This window comes from Diaphorina citri, unplaced genomic scaffold (genome assembly GCF_000475195.1).
Source record: "Diaphorina citri unplaced genomic scaffold, Diaci psyllid genome assembly version 1.1 scaffold190, whole genome shotgun sequence".
Classification (NCBI taxonomy): domain Eukaryota; kingdom Metazoa; phylum Arthropoda; class Insecta; order Hemiptera; family Psyllidae; genus Diaphorina; species Diaphorina citri.
Window position 1 is genome coordinate 9,252 of NW_007377627.1, and position 21,581 is coordinate 30,832.

The 21,581-nt window shown below is 38.8% G+C and overlaps 3 protein-coding genes and 1 long non-coding RNA gene across 7 annotated transcripts in view; 2 read left to right on the plus strand and 2 right to left on the minus strand.

Moving 5' to 3' along the window:
* Window positions 1-2,136: 2,136 nt before the first annotated feature.
* LOC103505695 (protein transport protein SEC7-like) lies at window positions 2,137-3,748 on the plus strand (the record flags this gene model as incomplete). Its single annotated transcript, XM_017442537.2, has 3 exons — window positions 2,137-2,292; window positions 2,834-3,060; window positions 3,542-3,748. Coding segments are annotated over 3 exons (579 nt in total), but the record flags the coding sequence as incomplete, so codon positions are not given.
* A 1,424-nt stretch (window positions 3,749-5,172) lies between these two features.
* Window positions 5,173-6,229, plus strand: LOC113465968. Its single transcript, XR_003390525.1, has 2 exons — window positions 5,173-5,443; window positions 5,971-6,229. It is a non-coding gene; the product is annotated as an uncharacterized LOC113465968 (long non-coding RNA).
* A 3,731-nt stretch (window positions 6,230-9,960) lies between these two features.
* On the minus strand, window positions 9,961-12,729 carry LOC103505697. Its single transcript, XM_008470051.2, has 3 exons — window positions 12,578-12,729; window positions 10,456-10,629; window positions 9,961-10,076 (listed from the first exon to the last, which is right to left on the minus strand). Exons 1-3 carry the CDS (start codon window positions 12,642-12,644, stop codon window positions 9,961-9,963), a joined length of 357 nt encoding a protein of 118 aa, XP_008468273.1. The 5' UTR covers window positions 12,645-12,729.
* A 158-nt stretch (window positions 12,730-12,887) lies between these two features.
* LOC103505688 (bromodomain-containing protein 3-like) overlaps window positions 12,888-21,581 on the minus strand; it is a 29,924-nt gene continuing 21,230 nt past the window's right edge. For 3 of the 4 annotated variants that reach the window (XM_017442543.2, XM_017442545.2, XM_017442542.2), the window contains one exon: window positions 12,888-17,401. In XM_017442543.2, the coding sequence (XP_017298032.1) occupies window positions 15,053-17,392 (2,340 nt within the window). In that variant the 5' untranslated portion in view covers window positions 17,393-17,401 and the 3' untranslated portion in view covers window positions 12,888-15,052. The remainder of the gene's footprint in view (window positions 17,402-21,581) is intronic. The other variant, XR_003390526.1, reaches the window with a different exon arrangement.

The following is a 21,581-nucleotide window of genomic DNA, read 5'->3' on the forward strand; positions in this document are numbered from 1 at the left end:
GGGCCGCGGGTTGGACAAGCCTGCTCTAGGACTAGGCGATGTCGACCCCGTGGATTTTTCCTATCATGGTAAAAACGTTTCCCTTCAGAGAGAAACGTCAGAAATGACTTAGATCAGGCTCCCAAACTCGGAGGTCTGGGGTTCAATTTCCGACATGGCCTATCTTTTTTTAAGAGGTTTGATGAAGACAACTGTAACTGCTAAGGTCTTATCGTCCCGAAAGTGAAGAGAAGAGGAAAAAATTTGAAGCCCATCTCGAGGAAAATGAATTTTCGCGTCTTGGTACAGCACATCATACGGTCACCCGTCTAATATATAAACGGCTTGATGTTACTTATGTACCTACGTGCTCAATTTGGCACTGCAACGAAGGCGAATTCACTAGTAGACTAAGTTTCTATAATACATAAGTTATCACTCGAGTTAATATCATCCCATCACCGCATGCCAATTTGCTGGGATTTCAGCGGTGACAACTCTCGAAGATGAGTAAATCCCAATCACCAAACAATACCCAACTTGAGGTGAAAAAACGGGATAATCCTACTTAGTTGGCTCAGCGGTTCATAAAATGTTAATAAAATTAACCCTATATGATGCCTGATATCGGTGTTTGATTCACACGGGACCTGATCTCGAACGATGGAAAGTTGCCACTGACCAAAACCCATGGGTTTTTTAATGTGACGAATCACGGAGAGAATAGAATTGACATGCTCTGTTGATAAAATCGAGTTAAGGTGAATCAGAAGCTTCACATAATTCAGTCTTCTAGAATGAGCACAATAAGCGCATCTCAGTTTAGTGTACCTCTCAAAAACATGCCCTGTACATGTACAATGGAACGCCAAGAAAAAGTTGGGGGATCTTTTAGAAAAACTTCGGTCAAATCTTCTTGTAGAAAAACTTCGGTCAAATCTTCTTCTTCTTTTCCCATGTACAGATGGGGTCGGCGTTTGTCGTCAGCCTCTTAATCAGCCCTAACTAGGGTGATTGCTTTGGGCTCACCTAAGACATCAGATCTAGTACACCCTCATCCCTCATGTTGTATTTTACGTTGAATAATGAAGGTTTTGTGTCATTGCGACATGGAAAAACCTACGAGTAAGGCACCTATACATTCAGATCAGTGGTACCTATCAACTTGAATTACCTATACCTATATTGCTGCCTCGTGGCTCTAAAATAATAGTTAGGTGTGAAAAATTCTACCCAATAAAATCAAGGTACAAGTAGGTGTAAGGTTCAAGAAAAATACTCCCTGTCCTTGGATAGGATTTCACTGTGTGCACCCGGAGTAATATTTGGGTTTGATCTGACATGAGTAGTGACTCGGCTGAGAGTCATTGGTTCTGCATGAGGGAAAATTAGTTGAATTTTCTACGCTGGGGCAAACCAAGAACGAATCCAAGAAGTGTAGAGGACTCCGGCTGATTTGAAGCAATGACCTCAGCTCGGAACCTCAGAAAGAGAAATTCAAAGCATAACTGTGCCCATTCTGGCGTAGCGTGGAGAGGGGAAACCATGGCAGCAGCAGGCAAGAAGAGTTTAACGACACTTGACTTGACTGTTTGATCTACTTTCATATTGTTTCGAAACCTCTGCGCCAAAACCTCACCTAGTAAGTATATGAGTGTGTGTACTGTGTAATAGGTATAATATTGGAAAGTTGCCTTACTGCTTTATCGGGTCTATGAGGTTTTTTTTACCTACGTTGAAAATTTTGATTTCTCGATCGACACGAGGCAAAATCTTCTGTTTATCATTTAGTACCTAGGTAGTAAAGTGTACAGTAGGAGCGTGCAGGTTTTAGACCTGGTACACACAATGGGATTTTTCTAACAGTTCATATCGAACGATACATCTCAGTTTCCCCGGTTTTCTCAATAGAGAAATTTTACACTCTTAGCCTAATGGAGAGGATTGAGGTCCCGTAAAGCCCCTTATTCTCAGTGAAGTCTGTCTGCAGGTCAGTGAACCACAAGTTTTATATAGGCTACAAGCTACATACCTAATTCATTTTTTTTTAAAGAGGTTTGACAGAGGGAACTGTAACTGCTAAGGTCTTATCGTCCCGAAATCGAAGAGAGAAGGAAGATAGGATAGCTCAAGATGGTATCATTTTCTTGATTTCAGTTGGACAAGGATGAGGCTGAGTTACCCAAACACCTGTGTGATGTCTGTGTTCAGAAGCTGCTGGAATTTGAGACGTTCAGAAAATCCTGTGTCGATCAACAGATCAAGTTGAGGAAGTGTTTGAACACGTCGGATAAAGCTGGGGACGTCAAAAAAGTGAGTTTTACCTGGAAAGTGAGTTTTTCCTGGAAAGTGAGTTTTACCTGGAAAGTGAGTTTTTCCTCTCTGGGAACGGAACCGATACCGATGGCCCGCCATCTTGAATTTCTTATGGTTTAGTATAGGCACCATTCCAGTTCTAGGTTCTACATTTCACTGAACCACTAGAGGTAGAAACACACTATTATCACGTCACGTGAGCTCACGGGGAGTCAGAGAGATGTAATTCAAAGTTTTCCCACAATATTATAGGTGATTTCGTTCAGGATAGCCACACAACTATCACAGCATGTGACGTGAGGGCAGTGCGGCTATCATGAACGAAATCACCTACAATATTATGGGAAAATTTTTAACAATGAATATCTTTCTTACTCCCCATGACTTCACGTGACGTGACGTGATGGAGGTATGTTTCTACCTTCAGTCGTTCAGTGAAATGTAGAACTCACTGGAATCAGCCTGTACTAAAGCTCACGTGACGTGATAGTGTGTTTCTATTTCTACCTTAATTCTATTTCCATCTTTTCCATTTCAGAATGGAGACGAAGCTGAAGGCCAGGATGGAGGTGATGACAAATTCGGAAGTGAGGACGAGGATGATGATGACGATGATGAAGAGGACATGGATGAGGACAAACCTCTGGACACCTCCGTAGAGAGTGGAAGTGGAGATGGCAAACAACTGCCGGAGCTGAGCGATCCCACCCCGGACGATTATGTTCTCATGCGAGAGGAGGCGTTTCAACTTAACCCAGCACAACAGTAAGTCAAATACTATTCAGTCAGTCCGCCCTTGGGCCATAAATGTAAAAAAAAAAACTTTTTACTTCTTAAGTGGGGGGACCGTCCCGTCAGACCGTATAACAGACCGCGGTCTCACAGACCTGGGTCTGTCATACGTCATACCGTCTTAACGTGTGTAGCGGCGGGAAAATCAGACAGGTCTCAAGCTTTTTAAGACGGCATGACAGACCCAGGTCTGTAAGTCTATCAGCCTGCCGATCAGATATATGTACGAGACCTCGTTTATACTGCTAAATACTGCTATAAAGGGCCTAAAAAGTCCCTTTACCCCACTCTATCTGGTCAGTGGTCACAAGCCTTTGTGCCTCTTAGATATGTAGTGATATGACTTACAATTAACATTATTTCGTCGACTGAGTTTGTAAGAAATAATTAAAATAGCATATCCGGACAAGATAAACAACGTACATATCTTCTATTCTATTCTTGTTTCCCGTAGGTCAAGTATCCTAGCCGACTACCTGGTGGAGTTTAGCAAACAGAATGGAAGCAAAAAGCCCCCGGAAGACCCTAAGGATCGGGATCTGATGGAAATACAGAAACTTCGCAAGGAGATATTACCGCCCATGTGGGATGTGTTTGAGAAGGCAGCGGCCAATGACCAGGGCATGATTAACGTCACTCATAGGAGGTAAGTATACGGTAGACTCGGTAGAGGTCAGACTTTGGGACGAATTTGAAAAAAAAAAAAAAAAAAAAAAAAAAAAAAAAAACTTTTTTAATCCGCCCCGGACGGGAATCGAATCTGCGGCCTAGCGCTTACAAGGCAGACGCGCTACCAACCAAGTTAAATAGGCGGGCCCCGTGAGAGTTTGATCTTTGGTGGTGCTTTCGATTTTATTTCTTCTACTTATGTATATCCCAATATTTTGCATTTACCTAACCTAATAGTCAGCACTGTGTTGTTTGTTCATTAATGAGGTTTAAGCAGACTGACGATTTTTCATATCAGCATGCACCTCTAAAGCAACATTGAATTCTCCGAGAGTTACAAACTGACTGGTTTTCCGTCCACAGGGGTCGCCACCTACGTCCTGACGATGAGAATCACAACAAGCAGCAACAGTACGAGTGCGTGACATGTGGCGAAGCTTTCACCGAGAGCGAAAAGTTGAACCAGCACATGGAAACTCACGGCAATACCATTATGAACAATTTTATCTGGATGTGAATCCGGCTTTCGACATAGAGGTCCTTAAACGAAAAGGATTGTTGTAGTTTACAAAGCTTCGAGTGAATTAACTGTTGGGGAATTGTAGAAAAAACGTACAGAAAGCTGGTAGAATACAGCATCATGCCTTTCAGGAATTGGGAAGTGGTGAAAATGGTGCGGCGTGCCTCAGGGCGCGCTGTTAGGTTCTAGGTTTTCTGTGTTCATTAGTTCCGTCTATTTTATGCCGGTATGATCAAATGGCTCTCTTTGTGTAGTTATTACTTATTTTACACCCCATGCCTTTCAGGAATTGGGAAGTGGTGAAAATGGTGCGGTGTGCCTCAGGGCGCGCTGTTAGGTCCTAGGTTTTCTGTGTTCATTAGTTCCGTCTATTTTATGCCGGTATGATCAAATGGCTCTCTTTGTGTAGTTATTACTTATTTTACACCAACTGCTATCTTCAAATCAAGGTTCCTTTAAATTCGTTTTCCTATCATCTTGTATTGGTCCTTTTTAATTTCGCTAGTGTTACTGGATGGTAGTTAAGGTAGGATGGTGAAGCTATTGATATTCGGACAGCTTTTTTTTCCTATAAAAATATTAGTTGGTATCTTAGGAATAGCTGTTACAAATCTATTGATCAATAATATAATTTATTCTTGTCTTTAGGTACTTTGGTTTCACCCCCGTATGTATGAAATCTAAAGATAAACTTAAGTTTAACTTAAGACGAACAATGTTGCCAATTTCATGTCATTTCTTGAGATAACTGGCTAGATTTCATGAAATTTGGCAAGATTTTCATTTCAAGTTAAACTTAAGTTTATCTTTAGATTTCATACATACGACGGTCAATCTGTATGCAAAATTCGACATACTGTCTCCAGCATTTCCTGGGCTATAGCACGAATTTCTTGAGTTCAATTATGAGCTTCTTCTGTCCAATCAGAGCTTTGTCTCCATTCTAAATTTTGTACTAAAATTTTACAATTTCATTTTTATACATTTATTATGTATGTACCCATGTAAATTTTTACTTTAAAAGTTAATTAAGCATCCAGAGTGAAATAATTTACTTTTTGACCAAAGACACGTAGGTATTCTTGCGAATGCAGTCAAACGACATTTCCTAATTGTACATGATTTTATTAGTTATTTAAAATTGTCCAATCCATTCTATTAGATTAGGTATTCATTGTAGTTAGCCATAGGTACATGCCTTAGTCTTATTCTGTAATATATAATTCAATGAGGTATTTTTCACTAGCAGTTTTTAAAAGCACCTTTTGTTGTGTCTTAGTAGATTTAACATTTTTGGAAACCAAATTTATTTAACCAGACCAAAGTAGATTGTAAGTTTTCAAAAGACAATTTTATTTTTTTTTGCAAAAAATGAATTTATTTTAACACATCCTAGAGTTAAATTTATTTTGGAGAAATAAAGACAAGTATTACTTCATTACTTCAATTATGACGTTACATTAGAATATCTATTAGCTACTAGTGCAATATAAACTTTGGTGCAGTTGCCAAAAGGAACTTTAGGTAAATTACTTTTTCATGAATTTGAGCAACTCCGTATTTATTTAATTTGTATAATATTTAAGTAGTGTACCAAGTAAACCGAATCTCTCTTATTCTAAGAATTAGGTAAGTTTTTTTTTTTTTTTTTTTTAGAATTTTTTTTGAGATGGACTGTTATTCTATTAGATTAGGTATTCATTGTAGTTAGCCATAGGTACATGCCTTAGTCTTATTCTGTAATATATAATTCAATGAGGTATTTTTCACTAGCAGTTTTTAAAAGCACCTTTTGTTGTGTCTTAGTAGATTTAACATTTTTGGAAACCAAATTTATTTAACCAGACCAAAGTAGATTGTAAGTTTTCAAAAGACAATTTTATTTTTTTTTGCAAAAAATGAATTTATTTTAACACATCCTAGAGTTAAATTTATTTTGGAGAAATAAAGACAAGTATTACTTCATTACTTCAATTATGACGTTACATTAGAATATCTATTAGCTACTAGTGCAATATAAACTTTGGTGCAGTTGCCAAAAGGAACTTTAGGTAAATTACTTTTTCATGAATTTGAGCAACTCCGTATTTATTTAATTTGTATAATATTTAAGTAGTGTACCAAGTAAACTGAATCTCTCTTATTCTAAGAATTAGATAAGTTTTTTTTTTTATTTTAGAACTTTATTTGAGATGGACTGTTCGAACTTTTAACATCCATACTTTCAAATTCTCATGTCTTCCCAGTGGCATTTTCCTATTTGCTTTTTAAGTAGTAGTATATGTTAGCCAAAATTTATTTACTATTTAGTCTCGAATAAAATAATTTAACATTAGATAAGATTATTTATTTTAGAACGTTTTTATACTTGCTAGAGAATTGACCAAAAAATATCTTTTTTCTTTTATAAAAAGTAAAACCTTGTAAGCGCTAGGCCGCGGGTTCGATTCCCGCCCGGGCCGGATTTTATCCTGCTGGGATAATGTTCGTTCTCGGAACGGCTGGCTTTCTCCTATCCTGTCTTCCTTCTCTCTTCGATTTTATCCTGATGGGATAATGTTCGTTCTCGGAACGGCTGGCTTTCTCCTATCCTGTCTTCCTTCTCTCTTCGATTTCTCTAGCAGTCACAGTTCCCTCTGTCAAACCTCTTTAAAAAAAAACTTGATATTTGCATTCGCTTAAAAAAGTACAGTTACGGAACGGCTGGCTTTCTCCTATCCTGTCTTCCTTCTCTCTTCGATTTCGGGACGATAAGACCATAGCAGTTACAGTTCCCCCTGGCTTTCTCCTATCCTGTCTTCCTTCTCTCTTCGATTTCGGGACGATAAGACCATAGCAGTTACAGTTCCCTCTGTGTTCCTATCCTGTCTTCCTTCTCTCTTCGATTTCGGGACGATAAGACCATAGCAGTTACAGTTCCCTCTGTCGGCAGGCTTTCTCCTATCCTGTCTTCCTTCTCTCTTCGATTTCGGGACGATAATCGCTTTCTCCTATCCTGTCTTCCTTCTCTCTTCGATTTCGGGACGATAAGACCATAGCAGTTACAGTTCCCTCTGTCAACTTTCTTCCATCCTGTCTTCCTTCTCTCTTCGATTTCGGGACGATAAGACCATAGCAGTTACAGTTCCCTCTGTCAAATCTTAAAAAAAAATTCAATGCAAATTCAATATAGATGCATCCCTTTTGTATTAAATTAAATAATTATGCAGGTGTTAACAGGGGTCCAAAAATTTTCCTCAAGTTTTGCATTAATTCAAATGTCTTCATTATTCTGATATGCATTTCTTAAAGCCTATAATTATCTTAGTTTTCTAAATTTAGTGCGTAGTCGTACTCAGAGGAACTTTTATTTTACATTCCTGTCCATTCCATTAGATTTCAAAATAGAAGAATTATTCGGATGCCAGAAAAAGCATTTTTCCATTTTAGCACCTTTTTTAGGTTAAATTTCAAAAAGTAGATCAATTATATTTATTTATACACAACTATTATTTTTACTGTTATAAATTTTTATGAACTATTATAAAAATATCATATTTATAATAACTGTCTCTATTATTTATTTTTAATTTAATGTCTTACCAGTGTACCAATGATGGTATTTGAGCCTTTAAACTTGGATGAAATGAAGCTTAAATAACTAAGCTTCAAATTTAAAGAGAAAGGTGTTTTTTTTTAATTTTTCCAGTGCAAGGTTCTTAAAAAAAGGTGACCAAAAGTTCGTGGAGACCCTGTTGTGGTTCGTGGAGTAGGTACGGTATCTAGTCTACTAATTCCTTTCGCCAAGTTTGAATAAAAAAGAACAAGAAACGGAATGTCAATTTTTATCAAATGTACAAGTACAGAACAGGTAGGTATATATTTTTTTAAAATATATAATTCGATTAGATTTTCTTTTCCTGGATAAAAATGTACAAAAAACATCAATCATCATGTTAAAATGAAAAATAATCTAAATAAATAAATCTGACAATTCCAAGCCAATAAGAAAAGGTTTTAGGAGAAGCATGGTGATGGGCATTACCCTTTGGCAATATGAAGTTTATTTATCCGGATCTACGATACAAGGAATATGACTGTGGCAATTTGTGCTATGAAGATTAGTAGTAGGTTTATACGGTTTTTTATGTACGAAGGTAGAGATGTGCAAAAGAGTTATAAGTTACATATAAAGAACTATTTTCAATGGACAACTTAATGAGTCAGATTCAACTCCCTATAAATATGTCCCATCGGTAAGGAGTTGAAGAGTATGAAGTTACATGTTTCAGGATCTGACTCATTGACTGAGTAGTTCGCTGGAAAGAGTAGTTATTTTTTATAGCTCACTCACTCTTTACACATCTGGTACACAGTGAGGTCCAAATTTTAATTCGACGAGTTTTCTTTTGTCTGGCCAGCCTGGTTAGCTTGGACGGTAGCCCGTCTGCTTGTAAGCGCTAGGTCGCTGGTTCGATTCCCGCCCGGGGATGATTATATCCTGAAGAGATAAGGTACGTTCTCGAAACGGCTGGCTCTCTCCTATCTTGTCTTCCTTCTCTCTTCACTTAGCAGAAGTTACAGAATCATTTTCATTGCATCGCGCAACTTCGCGCTCTGAAAAGTCGCGCGACTAGTCTGCTGTGGCGCGTGTTCGGCTGCAAAACCAAACCTATGAAAATGATAGAAACTATTCTCTATCATTTTCATAGGTTTGGTTTTTCCAAACCTATGAACCTATGAAAATGATAGAAACTAGACCACTATCACTTTGCTTTGGAAGTTTTGGAACTGGCAAATTTTTGTTTACTTTTCGGATTTCTGCGCATTGAGCGCTGATAACGCAGCGGAATTCTTCTGAACTAATAATCATGGTCAGAAAAATGAGAAACAAAAAGATCATTTTGTTCGTGTCTACATGGGCTGTCAAAAGTTACGCAACGTTCAAAATCGGTTACCTAGATCCAAGCAGAGGGTTTTTTTACGATTATGGAAATTCAATTAAGGCCTGTTCACATTTTTCGCGAGTTTCATCTGATTTTTTTTTTTTTCCGAACGACACTTGTAGGCAATGCAATTATTTAATGAGTGTTCCCAAAACACACAACACGATTTTTTCCAGAACGACACGTGCGAACGGTTATTTAGAAATTAGAGGACGGATGAACGAATTTTCGCACCCTCAAAATAATCGCACAATCTGGATAATGTCCCAGAAACAGATCTTTTTGGAGCACCCTATAGAACTCATTACGTCATAATATTATAAGTTGATCTTTCTTTTCTCTTCCTCGGACCGTGCTTTCAAATCAGCTGATCACACGTACAGGGTGAGATGAAAAGTGAATCGGAATTTTATACAGGGTTACGAAAAATTTGGTCCTCAATATCTCAGTTCCATCTGTCGATCCTAAAGCGAAATTACATTAGGTACCTTCTTCTTCTTCCTCTATGATAGGAGTATAGGATAAGGAAAGTAACAAGCTGGGTCCGTCCCTCCGGGAATTTTTTAGCCTATAGTTTATTCGATCGTGATTAAAGAAAATCAGTACCTATGTACGTATAATAACACTGGTCACTGCTCATTTGTGCCAGCTCCTTTTTTTAGCAAATTTCCATTGGCGTGACTTCTGAACAAGTACCCTGAAAATAGCTAGCGGAAATGAAAAAACTGAGGGTGAGTAGAAGCAGCACAAAAGCACACTCTAAGGGAAATGTAGTTTTGGCAGCTCACCCGTGTCGACGTTTGCTTTCCATTTGCTGACTAGAACCACGTGGGCCACTACGATCAACGCTACGCCTACGCCGAACTTAACGGCAACTGGAAATCGTAAGCACAAATACGACCGTATTAAACTAGTCCCGTGTATGGGTGAAAAATGTTTCATCTTTTACTTAGTAATTGGATAATGTTTTAATTTCTTCATGGTTTACGAAGTTTGGGTGCAGCAGTGGGCTACTACAATATAAAATATTATTGTGGTCAAATATTTTCACCACAATAACGAGGATAAGAAATAACAAGAGATTCTTAACAATAAAACATGATAAATTTGTCTAGTGCCCAAAAAAATCAATTGATAAGGAAGAAAGGAGATATTTGACTGGCAAGGAAATAAAGTGATTACTACCAAACAAAACATTTCCCTTAACGGCACTCTGAAATGAAAACATTCTGGGGATAAGGAAAGTAAAAAAACAGACTGATGGATTACCTTCATTGCCAGTTCCTCTATGCTCAAACACAATGAGTCCCACCATACAAATCAAAGCCCCGAAGACAAGGGCGAAGAATATCTTGGCCACCACATTGCCACCAATCTTTATGTCTTTCTGAACATGTATGTTGGTCTCATCAAAGTCCAAGTCATCATCTGAAAGGTTGAAAAGGTTCCACTCTCAATGACATAAAATAGTAACAGTTTTTTATCATCTATTGAAGATCGCTCGGATCTTCGAGCTCAGTTATGAACAGCTTGACTTCATACACAACAAGCTGGGTCCGTCCCTCCGAGAATTTTTTAGCCCGTAGTTTATTCGATCGTGATTAAAGAAAATCAGTACCTATGTACCTACCTAAATTGTTTAATATTCAGTTTATTATTATTCTTGATTTGATTTTTCGATTTTACTTTCATGTAATGATTTAAAATCAAGACTAGAGCCCGTTAGTAACAGTTTGGTATCATCTATTGAAGATCGCTCGGATCTTCGAGCTCCGTTATGAACAGCTTGACTCCATACACAAAAAGCCCAATTAGGTCCCTCACTTAGGTGTAGGGGGCTAAACAGCCCTAAAGGATAGGTTAAGCAGGTTATTGGTTAAGCTTCTACGAATCCACGAACTATATACCATAAAGTATAGAGCCTCTCTAGTGCATATAAAACCTTCTTAACTTCTTCAAGCAAACATAGCAACAGCAAACCACCTACACAGTACACAAGTCTCGTTAATCTCCACAGACCACTTAAGTTCAACAACGAAACGTGTGGTTGGTGTCTGGACATAGTCTTGAACATCACCTGTTCGTAGTATTTTTTCATTTTAAATTATTATTATTAGGTATTATTAATTTTTCGATGTCGAACTTTTTCCTGGGTTTGGGATGGTATTATGCTAATCGTTTCGTCGAATAGGGTCCAAGACATTTGATACTTAACGCGCCTACCTACCTTGACTGCTTGGAAATCATATTGTTTATTGAAACCATCGCAGCATTAGACCATGTCTATTTCACTCGGGTAATTTTTCACAAAGAAAAAAATTTCATCTTGGTCATGTTAGAGGACAAACGAAAAACGATATGTGCAAACAGGTAGGTAATACTGTTACAACCAGGATTAGCGACAATCATAAGGCGGGATTGTGTGGTGTTATTAACTCGATCTAGAAACAGGATAAAGAATGTCCCGGAAGAATAATAGAAACGGTAAGAATAATGTTAATACATAGGATGTCTAATATAAACCTAACAAATAAGATAATTCTAATAAATGACCTTGAATTTTACCCATACCTACATTTTTTCCATTTCAGTTATTGACCTATTAACCCAAAGAAGGAATAAATATACTAGGGACAAATGACAACTAAAAAGTTAGTCCAGTAATCGATGTCGAACTTTTTCCTGTGTTTGGGATGCTATTATGCTAATCGTTTCGTCGAATAGGGTCCAAGACATTTGATACTTGACGCGCCTACGCCTACCTACCTTGACTGCTTGGAAATCATATTCTTTATTGAAACCATCGCAGCATTAGACCATGTCTATTTCACTCCGGTAATTTTTCACAAAGACAACAATTTTACTATGGTCATGTTAGAGGACAAACGAAAAACGATATGTGCAAATAGGTAGGTAATACTGTTACAACCAGGATTAGCGACAATCATAAGGCGGGATTGTGTGGTGTTATTAACTCGATCTAGAAACAGGATAAAACCGCGATAAAACACCCACCAGGTGATTCATTTGCCACAGAAAAAGATTATTAGTCCTTTAGATAAGAACGAAAATCTGTTTAACCATTGAACCTGTTTTAACCACGAACAAAAATTAAACAATATAGGTACCCCTTCTTGAGTAACGGCCCCCGAAGTAAAGGTTGTCAGACTAGTGCGACCCTTACGCTGAGAGTGTCTGACAGACCTGAGTCTATCAGACGGTCTGACAGACTGGGTTTATCAGACAGTCTGCGTGTGGGACATTACATTCATCGGAAGTTGAAACTTACCCTGGATAGACCGAGTTAGACACCCAATCCTATTCGGTTAAATGGGAAAGTTATTTAAAAAAAGCTCTGAAAAAATATTATAATCACCTTGCTTGACAACTTTTGGTGGCAATTGAATATCACTCAGGGATGGCTCTGTAAAATACAAAATCATGCCAGGGGGTAACGCAAATTATAATCCAAGGACTCACAACTCACACACTATGATTAAGACAAGTGATAAATAAACACTCTCACGCACTCCAGGGAAACAGGATTTGTGTGCTCCAAAGTTCCAAAGTAGCATTTTCATTTTGGATTTTTAGATACATAGGTAAATATGTAAGTCATAATTAGCAGATATGTTCAACACATGAAATGAACCAGTGGCGTAGCGTGGTCTAAATTTAAGTGTAGGTATAACTCACTCACTCTTTACACATTTCTCATAGAACAGAAGAGCTATCATGAAGAAATAGAGTCTTGGAGAAGCATTTGATTGGACACAGAATACACAGATAGATTCCGTTCAGGTTACCTTCCCGTCACAGATAGATTCCGTTCAGGTTACCTCCCCGTCACAGATAGATTCCGTTCAGGTTACCTCCCCGTTCAACAAACCGTCCAATATTTTACAGGCAATTAGATGGGCCCCACTGTTACTTAGAGGCAGATTTGAATACTCTCATTTAAAAATCAGTAAGAATATTTCGACTATTTTCGAGGTTTGATAGAGGGAACTGTGACTTAGAAGCAGATTTGAATACTCCCCAATGTACATCAGAAGAATGTTTGCACTTTTTTTCGAGGTTTGATAAAGGAAACCGTGACAGCGGAGGCCTTTTCGCCCCGAAATCGAAGAAAGAACAGGACAGGAGAAAGCCAGCCGTTCCAAGGACGAACCCTATCTGTTCGATTTTGTTCGCCTCAGGCGGGACGACTGTACTCTGGAGTGTATCCTGCACTTAATTAGAAATCGAGTTTAACGAAGTAACAATCGTATCACATCGACAATATTCGGTTTCAGTGCTTAATGCTTATCAAATGCGTCTGACAAATCTCATGAACGTAACGGTGTGCGAAAAAAATATGCCCTCAAAATATAAATAAATAAGGTAGGTATGCAGGTAAAAAAAAAGAAAAAGGAAAAAAAAAACGAGTTTTTAGCTAAATCCCCTTTAGAGATGAACTATTCATTTCTCGGCAAAGTCACAACTTTGGGTGGGGGTGTGTTTTTTTAATCACTAGCAAGCTATTCGGCATGAAAACTCATTTTGATGTTTATTTCTACTTTTTTTTTTACTTGAGGTAGCCTTTTAACTGCTAAGTTCATGGCTTTTATGTTTCGCAATTTCACCAGAATTTCAAAAAGCTCAGTTATCCTCACGAGGCCTGAGTGCATCGCGAAACGGCCAGCGCAAAATTGTCCAGAAGGGTACCCATCTACATAGATACCTATTACTTTTCTATTCATACAAACATGACATACCAACCAACATACCTACACGCATACCGTTGCTTAACTTAATCTATTTTTTTAAACAAACGAAATTTATTCAAGAAATTTCCATAGGTAAATGTCCGAGTTCCCCCTAAGACTGGGAGAGGCTGGATTAAGATCTCTATTTCTCTCCATGATAGCTGATAGCACAATTATATTTGACAAATAGTTAGAAATATTCACAAGGGGGAGAAAAAAATCCAACTTTTTTTCAAGAAGGGGAAAAAAAGATACAATTAAAAAACTCTAAAAATAAAATAAAAAAAACTCTTTTTTTTTCTCTCTCTGTAATTACTTTCTATTATGTACAGCAACATTTTCACACAACACATGAACGGTATGGACTTGGGGTGCCATAAATGGAGGAGGGGTTTGAAAAATAAATAAAAATACCTTAAATTGAAGAAAACAATTTTTTTATAGCCGTCGAATTTTAAAGTCCCCACCAGATTGACAAATGCCAAACAGTATGGAGGACTGGGCATAAAATACTAACTGGCCTGCGTTACTCTTTCTGGGCCACACAATATGCCAGCCACACAAAAGCTTCAGACCTAGGTCTATCAGACTATCTGAGAGGCCGCGGGCTGAAGCTTTTTCTGAGCGTAAGTGGCGGGCACAAGATTTTTCCGCCACTTACACTCAGACATTGAATCCGAATTTCTTTGTTTGAAATGTCCATCCTATTTATTTTCATAAACCTACCTAATATTTCATGGATAGGTATTTTTAGTAGTAATTTTTAAAAATAAGGATAAGGAAAGTAAAAAGGTATTTTTATTTCCAATTGTCAAAGGGCTCATTAATTTAGTAACTAAAAAAAAAAAAAATCAAGTAAATATGTACAACAAAAAAATGTTACAATATATCTGGAAGTATTTTAATACTAGGCTAAATATGTTTCTGTTTAAAACATTTCTATTTGGCCAGGAGGTTCCCTGGACTATGCTGAGAATGAACAGAACTTTACACTCAACATTTCTAATCTTTGTTTCACGTATCCTCTAATCATAGCCTGGTCGTGAAGAGAGAACACATAAGTCAAAGATTTCCTAATCAACAACAAGAACATTGCTTGGTCCCTAGTGCGGTCCCTTCTCTCCCTCCGAGTCACTACTCTCACTACTACTAGACGATGTACTCTGCCCACTCGAGTCTGAATCAGAACTACTGGAACTGGAAGCAGACAGTCTGGAGGCACCAGTAGGTCCTGCTGCACTGGTCGTAGGTTTCGGCTTCTTCAGCTTCTTGTTGGTAGAGTCAATCTGACTGGTAACATCTTGGAGTCTCTTCTCAAGCTCATGCTTCTTCTCTGCAAACTTCTCGTCCTTGGGTTTTGGTGTTTTCTTGTAAGTTCGTTTCCTGAGACAGGAGCTGACATATTGTTCCAGTTCCCGCAGGGTGGAAGGTTTGAGCGTTTCAAAGTCGATTTCTATTTCATCCGGATTGGGTTCACGTAGTGAAGGTTCTCTGGATTGTATAATATGAACCACTTTGCCAAGCTTGTCACCAGGTAACTTATTGATATCTAGACTGAGTTGTCGCTTCTCATCATAGGACATGGGTTTAGCCACATCTTCATCCTCCGAGTCAAACGTTCTCACTTGTTTCTTAGCGGCTACAGTATTGGCATTGTTGGGTTTAGGTTTCTTCGCTTGTTGTGGATTACTGGCTTGAGGTTTACGTACATTATTCAGACTCTTGGGTTTCTGACCGTTGTTGAGAGGGGCTGGTGCTTTGTTCATTTTATTTACATGATCATTCATCATCGCGCTATTCTGACCCATTGGCATTTTTGATTTCGGCTGATCTCGATTCTTCTTCTTCTTTTTCTTGGGTTTCGTCGAGTCTTCTACTAACAATCGGATCTGATCAGTCAAGGATTTCAGTTGTTCTTGTAGATATTTCAGCTGGTTTTGTCTCTCGTCTTCCGAATCATCATCGCTTGATACACTGGCTGCAGCTCTAGAAGCTAAGTTACTCTCATCCGGCATCTTAGCAAACCTATCTTCAAACACTGCTGATAACTGTCGGGCCATGGTCACTACATTATGATCGGGAGGATTATACTTGTAACAATTGGAAAATATTAGTCGTACATCATCTGCGAATTCCTTGGCAGTCTTGTACGTCCTGTTCCTCATCTTCTTCCTCACAGTACCGAGATCCATGGGTTTCTTGATAATATCAAAGTAGTCTGTTAGTCCCAACTTCTCTACATCGACAGGGGTATAGAATGGCCACGCATAGTTCTGATGCTTTTTATGAAACAGTTCAGCAATGATTTCCGAACAATATTTGTACCACAATGGCGTCTTACTACCCCCTAGCCCACTTCCTCCTCCTCCTTCTTCTGAGATCCTCTGAGGTTTCTTAGTGATACTTCCTGATTCTCGCCTTGTGTTTAGCTGTTTGGCTGACTTGACAGGTGTTGGGTGGAGAGAGGAGGGCGTATGATCAATGCTACCGTCCGCTTTCCTCTTGATTGCTTTCTTCATATCAGGCGTGTCTGGTGCATTCATACTATTCAGATGATTGACCTTGGGTGCGGTGGTGGTCGTAGCAGTACTGCCTAGCACAGGGTTGGGTGGCCGAGGTTTAGGTGTGCTCGTGGCCGAGGGTAATTTATTGAGGGGGATGACAGGAGTTTTAATTACAGGGTTGAGGGAAGGCGAGGCAGACACTGGAGGTTTCTTCTTAGAGCTGCGAGGTTGAGGTGCATCCAGTACAACTTCCTCTGATGGCATCCCCGTGATCTTGGTCAGGAAGAGTTGTTCCAAGTTCTGCGCCATGAGTACCACATCCTCGCCTGGTTTATTATATACATAACAGTTGGTAAACATGGTTGTGAAATCTTGGATGGCTTCCTTGCCTGACCAGTAGTAATTATTCTCCAGACGTTTCTTGATCGTGCCCAGATCCATGGGTTGCGTGATTACCTTGTGATAGTCTGGTAGATTCAAGTTGATGGCATCCACTGGTTCATGGAAGGGCCACGCGTGGGGATGTTTCCATACTGCCTTCATCACGTTCTTGACTATATATTGCAATTGGTTAGTATTCCTGCCAGGACGATGCTTGGGAGGGACGACCGGTGGCTGTACAATACCATCGACAGGTTCTAGCCTGGGTTCATCACGGGGGGGAGGCTCCACACTAGCAGCCTTGGTACTATTGCCACTATTACTCTCATTGTGATGGGAGGGAGCAGGCGCGGAGGATGAGGAGGAGGGAGGGGCTGGTGACTTCTTGACAGGGGTGACTTCAGTAGAGCTAGGGGGAGGACTACTAGAGGACGTCGAGTCACTGGTATTGTTGTTGTTTACTTTGACATCCTGTTCTGCTTTGACAGGATCAGGATCACCAGTGCCATTCTGATTCACCACAGGATCAGTGGCGGTCTCTGTCTCTGCCGCACTCATAATGTCTCCCTGCAAAGAACGAGAGAGGAAATAGAACCATTAATATTGAAGTATCATAATCAAATAAGATCCTAATCCTCAATATTAAATCAGCACTCTCGAGGCTAAGCTTACCAACTCGAGCAATGATGTTAAATTCTAAATACCGCCTTATGATCTCGGTATGTTTGGTAAGCTCTGGTCTTACTGTAATAACATCATTCCTAATACCAAGAATCCTAATAGTCATTCTTACTTTCCCTCACCTCCCAAGGAGGATTACGAATCATTTCTTTCGTACTAATACACTTCAGGGTCAGCTCCCATGGCGTAGTGGTCACTGCGCTCGCCTTGCACGCGGGAGACCCGGGTTCGATTCCCGGCGGGGTCAAGAAATTTCTGTGTAATTTATTTTCATTCATTTTCTCTTTGTACGAGTACTTTCTCTTTCCGATCTCAATTCCTCCTCCTCTTCTTCAGGTTGTGGTTATGTACCGGGTTGAGATGAGCTCGGACTAAGTGAGACAGGATATTGTTTCTACAGTTTGGAATGGGAGTGGTAACTGAAAAACGAGGCAAGTTTACCAACCTTGCCTTCCACAACTCGGTACATAACCACAGCCTCACTCTCGCTTTTCTTTTAATCTTTGACCTATTCCTGCTTCTCTTGATATTCTCACCCCAACTTCTTCTCCTAAAAATCCCACAGATTTCTCCTGAAATTCCCACACTGACATCTGCTGAAATTCCCACACTGACTCCTGAAATTCCCAACCTCACGTATGTATCTCCTTGAAACTCTCTGCACTGTATAGTCATCATATAGTGTATTACCCTTGAAACTGTTCACTTACCATGGGCTTCGTGAATTGGTCTAAAAAAAGCGACCCCGTGTGATAATTCGAGGCACGACTTTCTTTATCCTATTGAATGATGCTTATTTGAGTGATCTTTTACCCTAACTTTTACAATATCTCTAACAGTTTAGTCGGTATAGCTGAAACAGAAAACCGCAAAAAAACGGTCGAAATCTGGGTAATTGAGATATTGGGAAAATCCTACAATGCTGCAGTGAGCACCAAAGTTGTGACATAATAACACAAAGAAACTGCATTTTACATTTTATACTGAAAAAATCGAAACATCTCGAGAGAAAATATGAACATACATAAACACCATCCGAGACGCTTAAAAAATTAAAAATCATCTTGGACACCTCTATTCTTTAAGTTATTTCCTAGAAAATATGGTACATAAAATGAGATCTGACCAATTATAGTCTTACCTATAAAGTAGATACTGGAACTTGGCCTGGCCCACTGCCGTGCGCTCAGATTTATACATAAAATGAGATCTGACCAATTATAGTCTTACCTATAAAGTAGATACTGGAACTTGGCCTGGCCCACTGCCGTGCGCTCAGATTTACCTCTAGTGTCGAGCGATAGAAAATTATTGAGGCATTTCCTTTAGAAACACTTACCTTTCGTGAAAGAGACGTTCTGTCTTCAATTCGGAACAACCCCTAAGATCAAGGACCCCTTGGTGAAACCTTTCGCGGGAGGAGGGGTATCCAAAGAGTATGTACGCTACCATCCATCGACTTACCATTTTATAAACCTGCTTTTCACGATTTTATTTGGAACCAATTCACCTTCAGCGTATAAAAAAGGTGCATTTTTTCCTTTTGGAAATGGAAACGATTCCCCCCCCCTTCGAGATAGCAGATTTCCTATGGTTTGTTTAGTAGGTACTTGAGACATAGGTCTGACAGACCGTCCGAGAATGTTATCTGAAGCTTTTTCTGCCGCACACGTTCCTACGATCTACAGAAGGTCTGAGCGTGAGTGGTCGACCTTAGAAAAGGGAATCCCCCCCTTCGAGATAGCAGATTTCCAATGGTTTGTTTAGTAGGTACTTGAGACATAGGTCTGACAGACCGTCCAAGAATGTTATCTGAAGCTTTTTCTGCCGCACACGTTCCTACGATCTATCAGAAGGTCTGAGCGTGAGTGGCCGGCCTTAGAAAAGGGAAAATCGTTTTAGTTTTCGAAAGAAAAACACGACCAGAGTCAGCTACGATTTGGACAACTTACGTAATACAGGGGCGAGTCTGTAATATAGTAGGAGGCAGGTACGTAAACCTCATGTAGGTATGTATACCTCTAATTTTGTTGCACTTGAAAGATACAATTTCAAGGAAACTTCAGTGCCCTAGACATTGTCTGCCGCGCTGCAGGGGGAAAAACTTCAGAAACCTTCCCCCTTAATTTCTTGGGGGTTGTGAATACCAACCCAATGATTACAGTCACCAATGTCACCAGAAAACTCAATTCATCTAAAATAACTCGTAGCTCAAATTGCATCATCTAAAACTGCTTGCAACTTGTGCTTGAAATATCCAAATTCAACCTCTACCTGACAAGTATACATAGGTACGTAATTTACCTCTAATTTTGTTGCACTTGAAAGATACAATTTCAAGGGAACTTCAGTGCCCTAGACATTGTCTGCCGCGCTGCAGGGGGAAAAACTCTTTTCGAAACGAAGGAAAATAATCCCACGGTCAAACACAAAATATCTTCGAAAAAGCGCCGCGAATTCGAAACGTAAAACAACACATTTTCCAGTTTTCCACCACTTCCACCTATTGGTACTTGGAAATACTTCGTAGCGCCTTTGCTATAAATAGGTATGTAAAAAGAAATGTAATTTGAATTTCGTGAGCATCTACCTACTCGTTATCCCCCTCAAAACAAAGTTCTAATTGAAAACACTAACGATTAAATTATTACTTTCTATTTATTATTATGAATTGTTAAAAAAGATGTAATTAATAATTAGCCTTTTCCCTTCCAACTTGTTTCGGTGTAATTCTAAAATTCACTAAAATGTCCCACATGTATTCAAGAAAAAATATCCCACATTTCAAGTTTCACAAATTTTCACAACACATTTTCCAGTTTTCCACCACTTCCAACTATTAGTACTTGGAAATACTCCGTAGCGCCTTTGCTATAAATAGGTATGTAAGAAGAAATGTAATTTGAATTTCGTGAGCATCTACTCGTTATCCCCCTCAAAACAAAGTTCTAATTGAAAACACTAACGATTAAATTATTACTTTCTATTTATTATTATGAATTGTTAATGAATTTGTAAATTAGGGTTGAATGGCAGAGAAGTTTCTCAACTTGAGTGATCTGTCGAGAACTGATGCAGTCAACGTGCTATACCGGGTGTCAGTAGAGCTATTGGGTACTTGTACTTCTAATATAAGGGACCAGAGTTTTATTACACTCGTAAGTGCTCAAGCTTTCAGAAAACCTTCCCCCTTAATTTCTTCGGGGCTGTGAATACCAACCCAATGATTACAGTCACCAATGTCACCAGAAAACTCAATTCATCTAAATATTTTTTCCACGTATTTTCCCATCAATGTATTTTCATTACGTAACAACTGTTCAAATGATGTGAATTTGCACTAATACCGTTAGACAAGTCGCTCTTTAAGCAAGATATAGGTTCCAAGGGATTTAAAATTATCCGTAGGCACCCCCACTTAGCCCTTCTATAACACAGAGATCTTCACTTCGAATTTCACAGAAAAATCGGCGCAAATTTTGCTTTTTTCTAAGAATCATAAACATGGGACGGAGGGACATTGAAAGTTGAAAAGGAATTGAATATTCTCTCTCACAATTGGGTACTCTCTTAAAATAGCAATTATTCTATGCCTGCTTGGGAAAATAAATAACTAATATTAAATAATAATAATAATCAATCTGTTAATACGTTTCTACAGACAGAAAAAAATCACCCAAAAATGGTCATTTCGAAGGACCTCAAGTAATGAAGAAAAATTTGAAAGTTTTTATTATTTGAAGTGGCAGGCAGGATTCTCAAGATTGAGCTCTTCCACCCAACCACTTATCTGGTCTATAATAACTTTGCCTTCACACCTTCCAAAAAACACCTTCTTTCTAAAAAAAAAAAAAAAAAAAAAAAAAATTTTTTAACATTGAATAAAAACCCCCCTTCGGGCAGTATTAAAAAAAAATTAACATTGGATCAATAACCCCTGTCTGGACAGATTAAAGAAAAACAAATTATATTAAGAAAAACAAACTTTCAAGGGTATACACAACACTTGGTAAAACAAATTAAAATCAATATGTTTTCATTTTCCCCTATTGATTGAAAAACAAAT

Coding starts and splice junctions, on each gene's coding strand:
- LOC103505697 (XM_008470051.2), bottom strand. CDS start 12,644: ATGATTTTGTATTTTACAGAGCCATCCCTGAGTGATATTCAATTGCCA. Junction 10,630..12,577: donor ACCAAAAGTTGTCAAGCAAG/GTGATTATAATA, acceptor TCAACCTTTCAG/ATGATGACTTGGACTTTGAT. Junction 10,077..10,455: donor TGAAGGTAATCCATCAGTCT/GTTTTTTTACTT, acceptor TACGATTTCCAG/TTGCCGTTAAGTTCGGCGTA.